At 38.4% G+C, this 20,846-nt stretch overlaps 2 protein-coding genes and 1 pseudogene across 2 annotated transcripts in view; all 3 read right to left on the bottom strand.

Annotated features, from left to right (window-relative positions):
• C7 (complement C7) overlaps positions 1-2,733 on the bottom strand; it is a 56,328-nt gene extending 53,595 nt beyond the window's left edge. Inside the window, exon 1 of the mRNA XM_007192152.3 lies at positions 2,602-2,733. Within this exon, the coding sequence (XP_007192214.1) occupies positions 2,602-2,607 (6 nt within the window). The 5' untranslated portion in view covers positions 2,608-2,733. The remainder of the gene's footprint in view (positions 1-2,601) is intronic.
• A 1,282-nt stretch (positions 2,734-4,015) lies between these two features.
• CARD6 (caspase recruitment domain family member 6) overlaps positions 4,016-20,846 on the bottom strand; it is a 32,580-nt gene continuing 15,749 nt past the window's right edge. The window contains exons 5-7 of the mRNA XM_028169030.2: positions 19,475-19,645; positions 18,185-18,266; positions 4,016-4,391 (exon numbers count right to left, since the gene is read on the bottom strand). The gene's annotated coding sequence lies outside the window, so the exon portion shown is untranslated. The remainder of the gene's footprint in view (positions 4,392-18,184; positions 18,267-19,474; positions 19,646-20,846) is intronic.
• Positions 14,502-15,103, bottom strand: LOC103018540 (60S ribosomal protein L21-like; annotated as a pseudogene).

Raw genomic sequence — 20,846 nt, 5'->3', positions numbered from 1 at the left:
GGGACTACATTTCCCAGAATTCTCTTCTCTTCTTTCTTATGACTGAATGAGCATTAGCTCTACCTCCTTCCTCTAAAGTGTTCCAGCTACAACAATTGTCTCTATGCTTCTAATTTCTCCACATCTGGTCCTTTACATTTGTCTGTTGAATCATGAGCCCATTTGAGGTAAAAAATAAAATATTAATTTCTGTAGCATACACTGGGTTCCAAATATCCAAATTCCAAGAGAAAAAAGTATGGAAAAATCAAATCTAATTTCTTAACATGCCCTAATTAATATCTTGATCAATAAATTTAGAACATAGGGCACCAAACAGATGAAGAAGAAGGTAGATTTTAAAATCAATTTACTTACATCTTTATCAGAAATAGACATCAATTTGCAACACTTCTAATGATAAAGAAATGCAAAAAGGCACAATAATATGATTTGAGTACTTTGTAGTCATTAGAAGCATGTTATAGATTGAACAATGACAGGAGAACATGCTTATGATATAGTGAGTAAAAAGATTCAGATCCAGATTGATAGCAATTTCATAAAATATAATTTGTACATGTTCATACAAAAGTCTGAAAAGAAATAGATTAAAATGTTAATAGTGGTTATCTCTGAGTGTAGAAATAATCGATATTATCTTCTCTTTGAACTTATTTTTGCCAAGATGGTAGTATTTAAAGTTTTTTTTTGTTTGTTTGTTTTTTTTTGTTGTTGTTGTTGTTGTTGTTGTTTTAATTAATTAATTAATTAATTTATGGCTGTGTTGGGTCTTCGTTCAAGATGGTAGTATTATAATCTGGAAAAAGACATTTTTTTAAAGGCACAAACACCATCACAGTATAATTGACAGAAGACAGCTGATAACATAAGATCAGCTCTGGGCGTGGCGAGGAAGCAGAAAAGCCCTCATCTGAGACATCACTGTGCCTGACCACACCTCAGCACCATGCGAATCATGCTTTAGGTTTACAAACCCCAGGTTCATCTCAGTCCACGGAAGAGAACGTGAAGGTCTGGACCACAGCCAGCTCAGAGGGAAACACTTTTTGCTCTAAAGCCCTGAAACACTTCAGACCCAATTATCTCCTATCCAAGGGATACAAAGAGAATGAAAAGAATTCTGGGACCACCTCTCTGAACTTAGTTCACATGAATGGGGGGTGGGGGGCGCGGGGTAGAAAAAAGAATACTCCCTCTTAAAAGGCCAGACCTGAAAACCATTTCTAGTGGTGTCTACATAGCCTAAGTTTACCTTCTCCGAAACGTATCACAAAAGCATACCCTTCAGATTTACTGTAAAAATATGAATCTCTACTTTCAAATATAGGTGAGAACTCTGCATGCAACTCACAAAGAAATCATTTCTTTATTTGTTGATATTTTATCAACCAGCTGAAAGATAAAAGTAAATATGTTACCCCAGCAGAAAAATGTCATAATAATCAATGATCCATCTTTAAGCACAAAACAATTATTAAGTTGTCTCATCATAAAATAAGTAAGGAAATTGATTGATGGTTAATACAAATATTAGGAGAAAGTATACTAGCTAGATGACTCTAGGAAATGTATCCTATTCTTTTTGAGCTAACAAACATTTTAAATTTTTAAGTAAAAATAAAAGACAGAGTGATAGAGATTAGATTATATCATAATTCTAACTTTGTATGGTTACTTGACGTTCTAGCATCATAACATTAAACAAATTAACTTTATGATTTGTGTGTAATTTTCAATAACTTAATTACATGTAATTTCACCCATGAGTTACTCGAGACCCACCTCTCACTCCGCCTCCAAAGCCCCTGGAAAGTGAGCGTAGATTCAGTATTGCAAATCGGTGGCATAGTGATGACAAAAGCAATCTAGCAGCTGACAGGGCTGAGAAATTATTGTTCCAGCATTGTAATGTAAAATTTTTAAAGTTTAAATACAAACGTCTGCAATAATAAAATTGTAATAGCAGGTTCAACTTATTTTTGCATCCCAGAATTCTAGTCTATGATAGTGACTTCTGTCTTCAGTCCTGCATTTTTTTTTTCCTTAACATTTGGCCATTTTCCATTAGACCAATATGTGTTTTTGGTAAACCTTTAGTTTCATTCCATTTAACTGTATCTTCTACTCTTACAAGCCTTATCTTCTCATCCAGATTCCAAACTCTAAAGTTTCAAGTCTCCAAATTCACTTTTCTATAAAGCTCTTAGATAAGTCAGATCAAGGGGGTTCACTGCATGACTCCAAATCAAACAAACGAAATCCATGGGAGAGCATTTTTCCCTAAGGAATAACAATTGTATTATTGTATTTTATTTCTTAATGGCTTTCTTGGGACTTTCATAAACATTGTCTCCAATCTCTGATTCCCAGACCTCTAAACCAATAAATTAACTGCAAGAAAAGAAAAACAAATTCACTTTGGCTGAATTGTTAACTATATTTAATTAAGGATGTTTTTAAAGTCACCCTCGGAGACTTCTCTTTCCTATTTTCCCATGTATTCTCATTTTTGGGGGGGGGGGGGGGTTGAGTTATTTAAGTTAAGCCTTACTCCCTTTTGAGTTAGCTTCATTCACAAAAATAATGAAGTTATCTTACCTTCATGTTTGGGAAAACATTCAGGGCAGAAGACAGAAGGAAAATTTCCTCCTCCAGTGCCCAGTGAATTTTCAACAGGAGGAAGAGCCCAGCAGTCTACTCCCCGCCTGTCTCTCCCTGCTGGGGATTCACTTGGCACTCATATATAGAGCAAGTGGTTCCAAGACTTAGCTGTGACCCCAACCAGGTTCTCTGGGGACACGGAGAGCCTGCCCTGTACTTAGTCTGTGTCTTGAAGCCAGATGCATCTTATCAATTTACCCAGGCCTTAGCTACAGTCAGCTGGGACTGTTTGGAAGTGTAGTTCTGAGAAAACATCTGTAAATCAAGAAAAGCAGCAAATGTTCTCACTTCAATGTTTAAGTGATTTTCAACCAAAGGAGACTCTGTGTAAGGCAAGGGATAAGCCTCCTTCCTGTTTCAATCTACCATGCTAAGCAGATGTTTTCATGATTCTCTAAAAGGGTGTTATACAACAGACTTTGAGATTAAACACTTTGTGGAAGAAAAAATTTAAATGCAATTCTGTCACTCAAAATGTAAATGGAACATTCTGGAGTGGAATCCCCCCAAAATATATAATATCCTAACACAATATAATGCACATCCCTTCATGCTTAACTTTCAAAGAATGATCAAAAAGAGCATGTTTTTTTGCAAACATATTTAAAGGCATCACTAATTTCCCCAAGAACAGCCCTTAATCCTATGATATTCAGATCACTCTGTTGGAAAGTTCTTGTCATGGTCATCAACCATGTCTATGTTCTCTTCTTCAGTTGCCTTGTCTTATTCTGCCAGATCCTCACTTTCCATGGCTTTCCATTGATTCTAGCACTTCTCCAACATCATTTTCATAGATTTCACAAAAGGTTGCATTTTTGCAAGATTTCAGATTTTCTATTAAAGTTGAGCCACAGTTTTTTGGGGTTTTTTTTGGTTTTGGTTTTGGTTTTTTTGTGAGCTACAGTTTTATTTGCATGGTTTGGCCAAATATTCTGAAACTTGCTGTTAGGGCATTATGGGTAGGAGTGACATAAGTGTGAAGTAGGAAAGGAAATTTGAACTGAGAGTAATTTTATAACTAAACATTCCATTCGTGAATATTTACCAGTTTTAATAATTTTTCTTTTTATATCCAAAAAATTTGAATAATAAAGAAAGACCCCCACCCTCCATTTATAAATTAATGGTGGTCTTCCAGAGGCAAAACTTCCACATCTTTTGTGCAAACTGTTAGTGCTCTGTGTGGGAAAAAAATCTGCCACAGAGAAGATGATGTCTGATTCCTGAAAGAGTTATTTTTTTTAATTCAACTCCAGTTGCATGAATTCCAGATGTCATGGACTCTCCTTAAGCACTCAATGTACAATTCCACATTCAGTGGCTGTCTTAGTTTGGGTTCCCCCAGAAGCAGATCTGAGACAAGAATTCAATTGCAAGTGGGTTTTTTTTTTTTAGTTTTTTTGGTTTGGGGGTTTCTTGTGTTTTGGGGGTTGTTTTGTGAAGTGAAGTGATCCTAGAAAGCACTGCTGAGGGATAAGAAAGTGAGACTGGGAAGGAAAGGAAGTCAATAAAAGGTACTTTAATATGCAAGATACTGAGGCAATTATAGCTCAGTCCCAATGAGGAAATCTGGGAGACATTGAAGAGCATGTCACAGAGTTATTCCAACAAGGGGGTAAGGCTATATTTACCAGCACCCTGTTTATCATTGGTTAAGGGTGGCTTCTGGACTCATCAACTCTCTGACACTTCCAGCTTGAACTGGAGGTAGGTTGAGAACACATCTGTAGCCAGGAAAGAAAGAAAAAAAAGACTTCCAGTAGAAAGTTGCTGGTATTTTCAGTATTTGCAAGATATAGGCAGGACACCACCGGCACCTGCCACAGTAGTTTTTCCATTCACGCATGCACTCATTAATTTGTTCATTCTAAATTCAACAAATACTGACAAAGGTTGCATAATATGATAGGCTAGGGGCTTTGACAGATGGGAGGCTTGAGCAACATCCTTCTTTATTTTCATCATTTACATGCTATAAAGATCATAGTAGACCATTTATAGAGTTTCCTTAGTCTAGAGGATGAGTCACACACATACAGATGTATCTGCGATAATTTAGAACTTGCATTGTTGGGCTTCCAGAGATTGTATGCCAGAAATTAAATCTAAAAAGTTTACAAAAACTTCCTTTCACGAAGTGCTTTGCACTTGCCCCTCTCCACAGCTTTGCTCTCATATGAACAGTGTTTTTTCTTTCTGGAATTTCAATGGAGGAGCCATTGGAACAAAGGTTTCAAATATAGGTGGGAGCCACACTGTGGGAAATTTGACTGCCGGAAAAAGTTGTGTAGACTTTATTCAAAGGACAATGGGAACTCGCTCACTAGAAGTTTTAAGGAAAGAATCAAAGTGATGTTTTAGGATGATTTAAACACTGGTAGTGTGCAGGCTACATGGAAAGGATAAGGAGGGGAAACAGGAAGCGTGATTTGGAATTTATTTCAGTAATCAGACAAGGGGCAATCAAGGCCTCATTTGAGAAAAGAAAGACGAAGGACCAGAGGATTCACCAGACTTAGTGATTAAACATAATCACATATCAGATTGACTGAGAAAACTGGAAGAATTTAAGAACAAATTAATGAAGGAGGGAAATAGGAAATTGATGAGAAAGAGGTAGTTTTAGAAAAGGGACATTTTTATTTTGAAGAAAATATCCAACACATAACTGGAAACGTAGATCTCTTTGGGACAAAATATCTTGGCATGAGGGAGAGAGTTTACAGAAGAAGGAAAACCAAAACAATTAATCGTCAAGCCAATTGAGGGGAATTTCAGGGAAAGGCCAGTCAACAAAGACAAGTGCCACATGGAGGTCAAAGAGAAGTATTAAGGGAAGACCACACCACGCAGCAATTAAAACATTGTGGATAAACTGAAGGCAAAGTTTCCCCACAGATTTTCCACTCTAGTCCTACAAGACAATTCAAGAAGAAATAATTAATTTCGTGGTTGAATGAGTGTAACAAGCTGTGTATGTTATAGAGCAGGGTTTCTCAATCTCTGAATTGCTGACCTTTTGGGCTTGATCAGTCTTTGTTGGTGGAGTTGGTGGGGGGGGGGGGGTGCAGGGCGCTGTTCTGTGCGTTGGAAGACGGTCAGCAGCATCACTGGTGTCTACCCATTCGATGGCTATAACACCCTTCCCCAGTCAGGACAATCAAAAATGTCTCCAGACAATGTCAAATGTCCCCTGGAGGCAAAATCACCACCCTCCACTGAGAACCACTGTTAGAGTATCTACCCCTAGTAAATGCCCAGCCTTAGATTCACAAAGCGCAATGCACAGGGTAATGTCAATTAAATGTTCTGAAAGTTCTACAGCAAGTAAAACTTTTTTAAACTTTTCAAATCAGAATTTCCCAAATTCATGTGACCACAGAACTTGTATTTTCTTTTCTTTTTCTTTTTTTTTTTAAATTAATTTTTTATTTTTGGCTGCGTTGGGTCTTTGTTGCTGCGCGCAGGCTTTCTCTAGTTGTGGCGAGCGGGGGCTACTCTTCCTTGCGGTGCACGGGCTTCTCATTGCTGTGGCTTCTCTTGTTGCGGAGCATGGGCTCTAGGCGCACGGGTTTCAGTATTGTGACACGTGGGCTCAGTAGTTGTGGCACATAGGCTCAGTAGTTGTGGCTTGCAGGCTCTAGAGCGCAGGCTCAGTAGTAGTGGCGCATGGGGTCAGTTGCTCCGTGGCATGTAGGCTCTTCCCAGACCAGGGCTCAAACCTGTATCCCCTGCATTGGCAGGCAGATTCTTAACCACTGTGCCACCAGGGAAGTCCCAGAACTTGTATTTTTAACAACCCCCAAAACTGGTACATGTGCCAGGCTTTGGCAAATTGTGTCTGAGCCAACACTGAATCAGTAGAAGGGGAAGCAGATTTCTGCCAGACTGTGGAAGAGTCTGCAAGGACCCAGCCCTCTCCCCTTCTCCTGCAGAGACACACTCCCTGTTCCCCACTAGTCCCCACTTGCTTAAGTAGCACTTCAAAAACTGTTACTGTCCCCAGACCCTAATGAAACTGTTAGACCACTGATGATATCAAGAAGCTGTTCTGGTCCATCTCGGAGAGATACTAGAAAACATTTTAACAAGCCTATTTCATTTACTAGTTATTTTGTTTTGTTCTGAATTGTTCCAACAGATTCCACTTATTCTGGGGACATCCGAGGCACACACTGGGGAAGGATAAATCCTCCTTTTTTCTGTTAAGTCTGACAAGGTCAGAATTGAAACCGCCAGAGGTTGGAGTAAAGAAGCAACAGCACCCCCTAGTGGCAAGTATGCTCCAGTCCCTTGAGTTAAACAACAGCATTACGCTCTGGAGTTAAACCACTCAGAGGGAATGAGAAACATGGAATCTTCTTAGGCTCCCAGTCAAGGGCTTGTTAAGCTAATAAGTACTCCAGATGGTATCTCTTTTTCCATTAAATTGTCACTGTGTGAATAGTTTGAGAAAGAAAAATGGCTGCTAGGCAATGACTTAGCTAAAGGAAGATTTCAGCAAAATAATTATTGTTAATGCTTTATCATTACCCCTAAATACTGTGATTTGTGCATTAATTTAGAGTGAGGTCACTAGATGAGTATCCTCTGCTGGCATCAAGTTCTTCTTAAGAATGTTGTTTTAGGTTTAAATAGATTAAGACGTATGAACAGGGCTTCACACTTCCCTTTTAGGCAAGCTGTCCTTGCCCTCTACAACGCTGGACACACCTTTGCCCTGGTGGTCCTGATGGCTGCAGATGGCAAGGATCAAATGACAATCAGGAGGCGATAAGACATTTTGTCATGATGGTTTTCAATAGTGGCAGGCACTTGCTAAATTTAGGAGAGGACCTGGATATTTTTGGGTTTCTAGCTATCATCTGGGTTTTTCAGTTCTTTGCAGTATGTGGCAAGAGCCTGCAAGTCTAAGAAACATTTCATTTGGTTTATATTTGAATGAAGTCAAACAGCTCTGAGAAAGCAGATAAGAAATGCAAAGATTTCCGTGGCTCTATAACTGTATTGGGTAAAATCCTGCAGAGGAAGTGTGAATATCAAAGGGCAAGGTCATTTATTTGATCTTCACTTTAAACTTGTGGTGCCCAAGTAAAAAAAGGTGGTTTTTTTTTTTCTCAGACTAAGACTTCAGCATATTATACTAAAATGAAAAAATCAATCACTTTCAGAAAAATGTCAGTCTGCCCCATAATTTTAAACATTACCTCCTTAAACTGTCTTTAAACAGATATATTTTGATATCAGATTCATCATTACATACTTCACAGGTCAAGAAAGAGTAAAGAATGAGTGGTGGAAAGGAGTAAAATCCTGAATTGTACAAATTTTTCAAATGTTTGTGATAAAATCTTAGAAACCAATGGAAAACAGTTATAAACACATAACTAGAGACTTTTCCTTAAAAGTAGGACTTTCCCCAAAAGCAATAAAGGGTACTAATTTGTGTTTCACTAGTACAAATATGTGCTCTAAAGGTTGACAGTCTTTGTTCAAATCTTGAGCAAGTTGCTTAGCCTCTTTGATCCTCTTGTTTCCTTATCTGAAAAGTGGAAATAATACTATCTAACTCAAAGGGTTGCTATATTAATGAACCCGAGTAAAGCAATTAGCACAGCACCTGGAATATAGTAAGCTTAGTCCAATAAATGTGAGCTAGCATACAAAAGATTAGAGACAACCCAAATATTCATCAGCAGTGGATTGGTTAAGTAACTTGTACAGTATACACATTAAAAGAAATATTTTGCAGCTATTAAAAAAAACTGAAGAAGTTTCCTATGCACTGATATGGAAAGATCTACAAAATACACTGTTAAGAAAAAGAAAGATACAGAACAATAAGTTACTTTGGAGTTAAAAGGATGAGGGAGAATAAGAATACATTTGGGGGAGGGGGTCTCTGCACCATCCCCAGGTGCGATGGTGCTTCTCTGGGTTTGTGGGGCTCACTGTGTGCCCAGGGAAAGTCAGGAGCAGAGCTCTGCACCAGTTGTGGAAGTGGGCTGAGCTTCAGTTTGGTCTATGTACCCAGATGATTTTCATCCACCTTGGGTAGTTATCCCCTTTGATAGCACTGCTATATGTTATATATGAAAGTTGTTAAGAAAGTCCATTCTAAGAGTTCTCATCACAAGGAAAGAAAACTTTTTTCTGTTTCTTTAATTTTGTATCTATATGAGATGAGGGATGTTCACTAAACTTCTTGTGATAATTATTTCATGATGTACGTAAGTCAAATCATTATGCTGTACACCTCAAACCTATACAGTGCTGTGTATCAATTATATCTTAATAAAACAGAAGAAAAAAAGTTTAAACAATTGATTCAAAAAGAATACTTTCATACTTCTTTGTATTTGCATGAAGAAACTCTGAAAGGATACATGAGAAACTAATAAAAATTATTATCTGACGGGGGATACATGGAGAAGGGGACTAGGTTGTCGACTGAAAAAAAAAAAAGCGCAACCTAGAAGTGGAGAATTGTGTTTTATTCAGAGGATCTTCCAAGGGCTTAAGCCTGGAAGACAGCCTCCCAGAGCACTCTCAAGCACCGCTCCAAGGAGGCAGGCGGGAGCCAGGATACACAGGCGTTTTGCAACAGAAGCCAGAGAGCTGGAACATCAAAAGATTACTGTTAACGAAGAAAACCAGACATCTCAAGTTATTGAATTTAGCGCTGTTCTGTGTATGGGAAGATGCAAGAGTCTGGGCTCACTGAAATCATTCCTTTGTCATGCACCTTAGCTATCTAGGGCCAGTATCCTGCTTTTCTCCATCCTGAATCCCCTCAGGGTGCAGTTGGGGGTGATTGCAGTGGCTGCAGGCTTGGTGGCTGCAACATCCTTTGTTTACTGATAACATTTTTCACCCACCAGTTGAAAAGATGGAAACAGGTTAGATGGAAAAAGAGATGGAACTAAGACTTTATACCTTATACTAGCTTATATTTTTAATATGTTAATGAATGCATTACTTATTCACAAAAGAAATTTTAAATTATTTAATTTTATTTTGTTAGCGGCTATTACTTTTTTATTCACAGTGCAATAAGATGAGCATCCTAAAGATGCCCTGTCTTTTGTATGTCTGCTTGTTTGTTGGTTCTTTTGTTTGAAGGAACCGGAGAATATTGTGATGATACACAGAGCCGTGATAGAAACAGGAATCTTACTGAAATGCTGCATGGGCACCAGGGACAAAAGGATGGTCTGGATGCAAGGTAGATCTGGTGATTCATAGATCTTCACTTTAATGCACTGCTGGTATAGTTCCTTGATATTTACGTGACCGTGTTTCCAATGTATGTTCTTTAACAGTGAGCATGTGGGACTTCCCTGGTGGCGCAGTGGTTGAGAATCCACCTGCTAATGCAGGGGATATGGTTTCGAGCCCTGGTCCGGGAAGATCCCACATGCCCTGGAGCAACAAAGTCCGTGCGCCACAACTACTGAGCCTGCATGCCACAATTACTGAAGCCCACGCGCCTAGAGCCTGTGCTCCACAACAAGACAAGCCACCGTGATGAGAAGCCCGCGCACGGCAACGAAGAGTAGTCCCCTCTTACCTCAACTAAAGAAAGCCCGCGGGCAGCAGCGAAGACCCAATGCAGCCAAATATAAATAAATAAATAAGTAAATTTATTTAAAAAACAGTGATGGGGATACATGTATATGTATAGCTGAATCACTTTGTTATAAAGCAGAAACTAACACACCATTGTAAAGCAATTATACTCCAATAAAGATGTTTAAAAAAAAAAAAGTGAGCACATGAGTGAAGTGCACTGATGGTATGTATTTAAATATACATATAGATGTAATAAGTTACTTGTACTCGTAAAGAAATTAGTTTCACTCTCTTCTTGCTCCTTCTTCAGCTTCTACTAGTATGAACCTGCTTCTTGGGAGAAAATGTGGCTTGCCAGAAAACCATCAGACAAATCTTGTCTCAAATGTAGGCTTTACTGTTTGCTATCTGAGTTATCCTCTTAAGCTTCAATTTTCTTACTTAAAGGATAATGAAACCTTCTTTATAGGGTCGATGAAATCAAGATATATAAAATACACACTGCAGCATCTTGAACACATATAGGCTTCCACACCCTCCCCACCCATGGGCAATAAGTGAGTTTTTAAAATATATGCATAAGCAAATATGAGCCAAAGAAAAATTTTAGCAAATATTTTTAGCAGTTTATCGAAAGATATTCCTCCAGTGATAGAGATTTTGGGTGTCAGTCTTCCTGAGAATAATCAAACCAACTTATAAACATTCAGTCCAGAAGGAACCTGATTAATAATTACCAGGGAGATTACCAACTATCTGACATTAGATTCTTATGAGTCTGTGAAGATAGTTACTGGGGAACCTAGGGCTATTTTACTGGTCTAAGTTTATATGATCTAAAATGAGAATGTACAGGCTTATCAAAGTATCAAGACCCTTTTCTTTAGACTGAAATTATATCAACTAGCATTGCGATAGTGATGGTACAGTTCACACAATGGGAAAGGCCAGTTGACAGTTGCATTACTGTAACTTTGATTAGGCAAACAGTGAAACCAGTTATGTTAATAAATGCTTTTATTGTCAAAAAATCTTTCAAAACCTGTGGTCCAATGCAGGGTGAAATGAAGAGGGCATCTCATTTGTGAAGACATCAGGAAGAACTTGGCAGAACATTTAGCACTTAGAGTCAGTAGAGGTTAGTGGCTTCTCCCATCAAGACTAAAGTGGGGAAACCTCAAAATGGGAAGTAGCCTTTCAACACTGTCCAAACACAGGAAGTAACCTCTCAGTTCACAGGGGAAATTGAGCAACACTCTTGAATTGTATAAAACAGACCCATGAAAATGGACATACTTGTTAATGTTTGCTCTGAAGTGTGTCTAAAACTGCCACTTACTTCTCCCCCAGAATAGACCCTATGTTTTTAGGTAGCAGGTTGAGAAAGACATATTTTAACAGGATGCGCACATACATAAATGAATCATTGCAATACAAGGTGATGAGGCACCTCAGAATCATTTTTGACTTTTTCTTCCTTCTCACTACCTCCCACACCCAATTAGTCAACAAGTTCTGTAGAACATACTTCTGAGTTATACACCCCTTCACTCTGTTCTACTGTCAGTGTAGAGCCAAGCCCTCCATATCTTTTACTCCCTATCTTCTGTCTGGTATATTTGCTTATTGGGATATAATTCACACAGCATAAAACTCACCCTTTTAAAATGTATAATTCAGTGATTTAAAATATATTCACATGACTGTGAAGCCATCACCACTATCTACAGAAATCCTGTAACCATTAGCAGTCATTTCCTATTTTCCACAGCCTTCTAGGTCCTGGAAACCACTAATCTACTTTCTGTCTCCGTGAATTTGCCTCTTCTAGACATTTTATATAAATAGAATCATACAACAAGTGGCTTTTTGTGTCTGACTTCTTCACTTAGCACAGTGTTTTCAAGGTTCACCCATGTTGTGGCATGTATCAGTACTTTATTCCTTTTTATGGATGAATAATATTCTATGGCTGTACTGCATTTTGTTTATGCATTCATCAGTTCATGGACATTTGAGTTGTTTCACTTTGGGGCTATTATAAATAATGCTGCTATGAACATTCATATAGAAGTTTTTATATGGACACATGTCTCCATGTCTTTTGAGACTATACCTAAGAGCAGAATTACTGAGTCATATGGTAACTCTTTACTTAACATTTTGGGGAACTACCAAACTGTTTTCAAAAACAGCTGCACCATTTTACATTCCCACCAACAATGTATGAAAGTTTTAATTTCTCCACATCCTCAGCAACACTTCTTACTGTCCAACTTTTTAATTACAGCCATCTGAGAGGGTACAAAATGGTATCTCATTGTGGCTTTGATTTTTATTCCTCTAATAACTAATAATATTGATCATCTTTTCATGTGCTTTTTGGCCATATGTATTTCTTCTTTGGAGTAATGTCCTTTACACATTTTCTTAATTTGGTTTCTTGTTTTTTTGTTATTGAGTTGTAAGAGTTCTTTACATATTTTAGTTACTAGACCCTTATCAGATATATAATTTACAAATATTTTCTCCCATTCTATAGGGCATCTTTTCACTTTCTTAATAGTGTCCTTTCATGGACAAAAGTTTTTAGTTTAGATGAAGTCCAATTTATCTAATTTGTTTGTTCTTCCCTTGCTTTCAGTGTCATAGCTAAGAATCCACTGTCAAATCCAAAGTCATGAATATTTAGCCCTATATTTTATCAAAGAGTTTCATAGCTCTTTTTAGGTCTTCATTCATTTTGAGTTAATTTTGTATATGGTCTGAGGTAGGAGTACAACTTCAGTATTTTGCCTATGGATATACAATTGTCCTAGTACCATTTGTTAAAGAGACTTTTATTTACCCATTGAATTGCCTCAACATCCTTGTTGAAAATCCCCATCTTAGGAGGAAAACTTTTTTAAATCCTTTACCATTAAATGTGATGTTTGTTGTGGGTTTTTCATAAATTATCTTTATCATGTTGGAGAAGTTCCCTTCTACTCCTATTTTGTTAAGTATTTATATCATGAAATGGTGCATCTCATCTGCATCTACAGAGATGACTGTGGGCTTCCTGTCCTTTATTGCTTTAATATGATGTATTACCTTAACTGATGTTCATATGTTGAACAAACCTTGCATTCCTGGAATAAACACTCATTTGGCCCTAGTATGTACTCCTTTTTATATGTTGTCAGATTCAGTTTACTAGTATTTTCTTGAGGAACTTTGTGTCTATACTAATAAGGGATATTGTTCTGTAGCTTTCTTTTCTTGTTATATCTTTCTCTGGTTTTCATGTCAGAGTAATACTGGCCTCCTAGAGTGAGTTGGAACATGTTCCCTCCTCTTCTATTTTTGGGAAAAGTTTGTGAAGGATTGGAGGACTCCATCTCTGTCACCTTACCCTCCTATTAGTAAATATTTGTATAAGTAACCATTGTGTTTGTTTGGGGTGTCTTTCCAGTGTTTCTTTCATGCAAATATAAGAAATACAAATATATGTTCTTATGATTGGATGGATGAAAAGAGAGAAGAAGGATGAAACAGTTATCCACAAGTCTTCCAGTGTAAGAAATCTTGGATTCTTACAGTCAAAACTACCCTTGCCAATTCTCCCCATTCCACCCTGTCAATTATCCCTAATATATATGTCAAAACCGCAGCGCTTATTAAATTCAGTCTGCCTGTTCTCTTCCTGTACCTTGTGATTGGTCTTACTTTAAAGTGATGACTATGAACCTCAAGTGGGCCTTTAAATGGTAATCACACTAATTTGCCTAGTCCATTCAATTGTTCATCCTGACTATTTCACACTTCTTTTTCTAAACCTTTTTCCACAAATTCACTCTCTGGTAATAACCTTCTTCTCTACCTCCCTGAGAAAACTGAACCAAAAGAGAGAGCTTCCACATACCCTCACTGAACCAATGTATTTTCTCTCTGGTTAGTATGTTGCTTCTTTATACTCCTAACTCAGTAGCTAGAAATTCTACCTCACGTTTCTCTACTAGAGTCCTGAAGAGAAGAAAGATAACTTTGGACTCATACTGAGTCTTTTTTTGATCTCTAGAATCCCTGGGATGCCTATCAGAGAACATTGGTTCAGAACACTCTCAGGCAGGCATTCTAAACAAGAAAGGAGCCTCTGCCCCAACCTCAGCCCTGGAACTAAACTGGTGTCTTTGGGGGCACTGGGATGGACGTGAAGATGGGTGAGTTGATGCTAACAAGATTTTTCTTTTTCTTTTTTTTTGTGTGTGTGTGTGTGTGCTTTAAATATTTGTTTGGGGAAGGGGGTCACACACTTCTACTCAATTAAGAGAAACATTTATACAGTCCAGGTCTTTTGTTTTCTTTACACCCATCATGCCATGAATTCATAGGGAATGGGCTCCAACAGTTCAGGCTCCTTTCCACTGGTTCTCACGAAGTGTGCTTCCCTGGGGGGAGCGGGCTGGCGCTTCAGTTGAACCCAAGTACCTTTCTCTTTGGCTTCCTTCTTTTTCTGATTATTTTCCTTCACCCGTTTCAGGAAGCTATCTCGGCTCTTTGAGTGCTTAATATGCTTGATACGCACATTAATCTTCTTGGCAAGAATCTTGCCCTTAACTTGTTTGTTTACAATGATGCCAACAGCATGCTGGGTAACATTGTAGACTCTCCCAGTTTTGCCATGGTAACATTTGTGGGGCATTCCTTTTTGAACAGCGCCCATTCCCTTGATATCTACAATATCATCTTTCTTTTAGATTCGCACGTTATGTGGCCAAAGGAACAACTCCATGTTTTCTAAATGGCCTAGAGAACATGTAGCGGGTGCCCCTCCTCTTTCCCTTTGTGTTGGTCATTTTGGCGAATTACTGGAAGATGGCGGTTCCGGCCAAAAAGCTTAACAAGATTTTAAGTGGCAGGAACAGAGCTCTCTCTTAGCCCCATAAGGCTTAGTAGAATCAATACTGGGCTTAACCAGTGTTTGTCTTGCCTGTCTATGCCCTATGACATTCCTCTCTTATTTGTCTTGTCATGAACCTTTCTTTACTGGTTTTTAGTTAATATTGATAATTGGGATGCTAGGGATAGGTAGGGGGTGCAATGGGGAAAGCTGGTGCCTATAACTTAGACTGAAAACATCCAAGAATTCTTACACTGAAAGACTTGTTGATAACTATTTCATACTTACTTTCCCCCTCATACTTTCAAGATCTACTATCTCACATTTGTTCTTAATCAATGGCTTTCTTATTTCATTGAAAAAATGGAATCCATTGTAATGGACTTCCACACACTCCCACGGTACATCCATGCACCTACCAGCATCTAAGCCCGAATACTCTGCCTTACCCTTTGTTACCACAGGTGAACTCTGCGTGTTACTAACTGAGGCCAACTCCTCCAACTGTTGACCAAATTCCATCTTGTTCACTCACATTTAGAACCTGCAGAGCCAGCGTTCATTATCCTTAAAAACTCTGCTTAGAAACAGTCCTGCACTCAGTGAGATCACATCCCCACTCCCTTTTACAATTAAGCATTGCATGGTGGCGTGATTATGTGACCCTTGTTCCAGCAGAGATATTTCAATGTTTCCCCAAACAAGTACATTTCCAAGACCCAATGATTCTCTGCATTTGGGCCCAAGGTAGGTACTCAGAGCATTTTGCAGAATGAATAACATTCACAGACACAACCCCAGATCCCAGGGTTCAACTCCAACCAGAGAGTTTCTAACTCTCTCAGGAAAAGTTTTGCCTAGTGTTTGATTCATTACTGATGAATGCCCACAATAAAGTACAATAAAGTATGTTGATTAGGCCTATTTCAAGAAGAAAGCTTACTATCCTTTTAAATCCAATAGGTTCCCCACACCTTATACCAGAGGAATTTTTTTTCACTCTCATAACAACTAAGCACTCTGCTGAGTGATATGCCCCTTTGGTTTAAAAAAGAAAAGATAAAATTGAACCTCTACTTACCCTAAGTTTCTTCAGCAAGAGTATAAAAAATATGATGCTGCCCATAAATAAAATTGAATTTCTAAAACATTTTATATTCTATATGAAAGCATCTTTCAAAAATATATGGGAAAAAAATGCCACTGACAATTTAAGCTCCCAGGTAATGAAAGGAGCTATTGCTTAATTCTTCTAGGATAAATTCAAGACATTAAAGCAGTGTTTCTCATGAATTAGTGGCAACATTAGGTCATTGCAAAAACTTTTCCATGTGTCCCAGCCTCTGTCATCTGCCCTCTCTTTTTTCACTTCTCTTTCAACCAAAAAAAAATTCCCCCATGTCAATTTTCAGGCATATTTTCCAGATACCCTTAACCCCAATATTTATCTCCCATGACACCTGAAATTACAGCTTTAACAATTTATTCTTTGCTTCAAACCATCCTCCCCCAGGCTGGACAACTTAAAAGTCCTACTTGAAGAGAATAATGACTATGTAGAGGGAAAGAGAAAACAAAGGTAAGGAAAAGATATAAGAAAGAAATTAAGCATATTAGCGTTTCAGTCTGTGTCAGGGCTGAGCCAGTGATACCAACATTCCTGGATCTCAAAGCTCCCACTCTGGCCTTGCATCCTCCTCCAGCCCATTCTGCTGCCATGAGAAAATAGGTCATCTACTGTCTTCGTATAGTGACAGATGGTAACTAGACTTATCATGGTGATGATTTTGAAATGTATAGAATATCGAATCACTATGTTGTATACCAGGAACTAACATAGTGTTATAGGTCAATTATACTTCAAGAACAAACAAACAAAAGAACTCATAGAAAAAGAGATCAGATTTATGGTTACCAGAGTCAGGGGATGGGGGAGGAGAAATTGAATGAAGGCAGTCAAAAGGTACAAACTTCGAGTTATAAGATAAATAAGTATGAGGCATGTGATGTACAATGTGATTAATATAATTAACACTGCTGTATGTCATATATGAAAGTCGTTAAAAGAGTAAATTCTAAGAGTTCTCATCACAAGAAAAAAAACAGGTTTTTTCTTATTCTTTTATTTTGTATCTATAGGAGATGACGGATGTTTGCTAAACTTGTGATAATCATTTCATAATGTATATAAGTCAAATTATTATGCTGTAACCTCTCTGCTCCCATGCTGCAGCTTCGCCCACTTGATTGGACCACTGCAGCCTTGGAGATGGCAGCGGTGATGCTGCAGTCAATAAACCCCTTGTAAAGTAGATGACCTTTCAAGTTTTAACCTTTTTTTTTTTCCGGCCGTGCTGTGTGGCACGCGGAATCTCAGTTCTACTCGGAAAGTAGTTCTACGTCCAGAGATAGAAACCGGGCCCCCTGCAGTGGAAGCACGGACTCTTAACCATTGAACCACCAGGGAAGTCCCAACTTTTAACGTTTTTTTATTCCAGTTTTATTGAGACATAATTGACATAAGGCACTGTATAAGTTAAATATGCAGGCGGGGACTTCCCTGGTGGTGCAGTAGTTAAGAATCTGCCTGCCAATGCAGGGGACACGGGTTCGAGCCCTGGTCCGGGAAGATCCCACATGCCACAGAGCAACTAAGCCCGTGCACCACAACTACTGAGCGCCTGCACTCTAAAGTCCGCGAGCCACAACTACTGAGCCCGCGTGCCACAACTACTGAAGGCCACATGCCTAGAGCCTGTGCTCTGCAACAAGAGAAGCCCGCGCACGGCAACGAAGAGTAGCCCCTGCTTGCTGCAACTAGAGACAGCCCGCGTGCAGCAACGAAGACCCAACGCAGCCAATAAATAAGTAAATAAATAATAAATTCTTTTTTTAAAAAACGCAGGTACATAAGCCTTTTTCTAGGCGCTTTATTCAAAATTCTTAGGGGCTGCATGGAGTCCCTGTGTTTGTCCTGTACGATAAATTGAAGAAAGCCATCTAGATGCTGTCTAACTAGAAATGGAAACCAAGGGAATCATGTAGAGTACTCATCATACTTACCATATGAACCACTGGCCTTTGAGAAATTTCTGGTGTCTTTTTATCCAAGGCAGGTTATATTTGCAGGTTGCTAGGGAAAGCTCTAGAAACAAGAATCAATTATGATCACACCCAACCACTGGCTCTGATGCTTCCACATAATGACTATTTCAGTTTGGGCAGGGAAAGAATAACTGTAATTTGGGGTCTAGAGATAAGGCAGCTCAGCCAATTGGATTTAAAGGTCATCTAATTGAAATACTATTCTGTAAGACCTCAAATTACTTTCAAGTATTTATCTTGACAAATTATGTTTTCCATTTGAACTTAAGTCCTACGTACCATTTTGCACAACTGAATATTTTCAGTTATGCTCTACACTGGACATTCTGTTGTAGAAAAATAAATACACAGAACACACTTTAGAAAAGATCTATTGAAAAGGAAAGCACAAGTTATGAAAGAAAAGCTACCATACTCATCACCTCACACTGGTCAGAATGGCTATTCTCAAAAAGACAAGAAATAACAGGTGCTGGTGAGGATGTGGAAAAAATTGGTGCAGCCACTATGAAGAACAGTATGGAAAATTCCTTTAAAAACTAAAAATAGAGCTACCTTATGATCCAGCAATCCCACTCCTAGGCATATATCCGGAAAAGATGAAAACTCTAATTCGAAAAGATACATTCACCCCAATGTTCATAACAGCAGTATTTACAACAGCCAAGACATGCGACCTAAGTGTCCACCAACAGATGAATGGATAAAGAAGATGTGGTATATATATATATACCATGGAATATTACTCAACCATAAAAAATGAAGTATTGCCATATGCAGCAACATGGATGGACTTAGAGAATATCATACTAAGTGAAGTAAGTCAGACAGAGAAAGACAAACATTACATGATGTCACTTATATGTGGAATCTAAAAAATAGTACAAATGAATCTATATACAAAACAAAAACAGACTCACAGACATAGGAAACAAACTTATGGTTACCAAAAGGGAAAAGGAAAGAGGGATGAATTAGGAGTATGGTATTAACAGATACAAACTACTGTACATATAATAGATAAGCTACAAGGATTTACTGTATAACACAGGAAACTATATTCAATATCTTATAATAACCTATAATGGAAAATAATCTGAATATATATGTATATATATATGAATCACTTTGCTGTATACCTGAAACTAACACAATATTATAAATTAACTATACTTCAATAAATAAATAAAATATTATTAAATGCAAAAGGAGAAAAAGAAAAAAGAAAAGAAACATTACTTTACTTACCATTTTGCCTATAGTTGACCTTGGATGAGAGAACTCTTTCTTATTTCTCTCTTGGCTCTTCCAAATGAGAAAATATATGTGAAAGTATCCAATCAGGTGCCTGGCACATTGCCAGAAATAAATAAATACTCTTTTCCATTAAGTTTTATCTCCTCAGCTCACCAAGCATTGCTATGGAACATAATAAAACCCAGAGTAAGTTACAAAAATAGCAACCTTTGGAACACTAACTAGAAATTATGAGTAGTAAACCATACACAGATGACTTGAAATAATTGATGTTACTCCACCTAATGTCTATTTCGGGGCTTCCCTGGTGGCACAGTGGTTAAGAGTCCGCCTGCCAATGCAGGGGACACGGGTTCGAGCCCTGGCACGGGAGGATCCCACATGCCGCGGAGCAACTAAGCCCGTGCGCCACAACTACCGAGCCTGCGCTCTAGAGCCCGCAAGCCACAACTACTGAAGCCCTCGTGCCTAGAGCCTGTGCTCCACAACAAGAGAACCCACGACAATGGGAAGCCCGCGCACCGCAAGGAAGAGTAGCCCCCGCTCACCACAACTAGAGAAAGCCCGCGCACAGCAACGAAGACCCAACGCAGCCAAAAATAAATAAATAAATAAATAAATTGATTTTTTTAAAAAAATGTCTCTTTCGTAACTGGATCAGAGACTGTTTCTGGTCCCTTTATGTTCATTCTCCCCTTGTTATATAGCAATGGAACTCTGATGTTGAACTGGACACACTATGACTTGAAATAAAGACTACATGTTATAATCTCCCTTGTAGTTAGGTGAGGCCATATTGCTAACTTCTGGCCAAAGTGATATTAGCAAAGGTGGTGTGTGCAACTTCCTGGAAGAGACCTATTCCAGCCCCTCCCCCTAAACACAACAAAACCCCAAGCCTCTTTCCCTGCTCTCTCAAGCCATTTTTGGACCAGCTGGAAAGCTTGCCCAGGTCTTTTTCCCCCAGAAAGCTTCATTATGTATTCTGATACTCTCTTGATATGTGTATGTATCATCAGTTTTGACGTCCAAACCAAAATTTTGGGTGGAGGGTATAAAAATACATAATGGAGCATGAGGGTATAAAAATACATAATGGAGTTTTCTGAGGATCTACTTTTTTGGGGGTATCTACATGTTTAGCAAGATCCCAGGAAGTTTCATAACCCCTAAAACTTGGGAAGCACTACTGTGAAGTATACAAATTATACAGAAGAGCAAAACAATAGTAAGCTAACATGGCACAGTCAAAAAGAAGAAAAAAGGAGCAAGAAAATCTTCTGGTCTCTCAATCTAGGTGTCAAATGTTTGCTGAGAAGTTAATATGAGCTGTCTTATAGGCCTCAGGAGATAACAGTGAACA

The sequence above is a fragment of the Balaenoptera acutorostrata genome, chromosome 2 (assembly GCF_949987535.1).
Source record: "Balaenoptera acutorostrata chromosome 2, mBalAcu1.1, whole genome shotgun sequence".
NCBI lineage: Eukaryota > Metazoa > Chordata > Mammalia > Artiodactyla > Balaenopteridae > Balaenoptera > Balaenoptera acutorostrata.
Note: the sequence above shows the minus strand (reverse complement) of the source record. Positions and strands in the feature narration are given on the sequence as shown.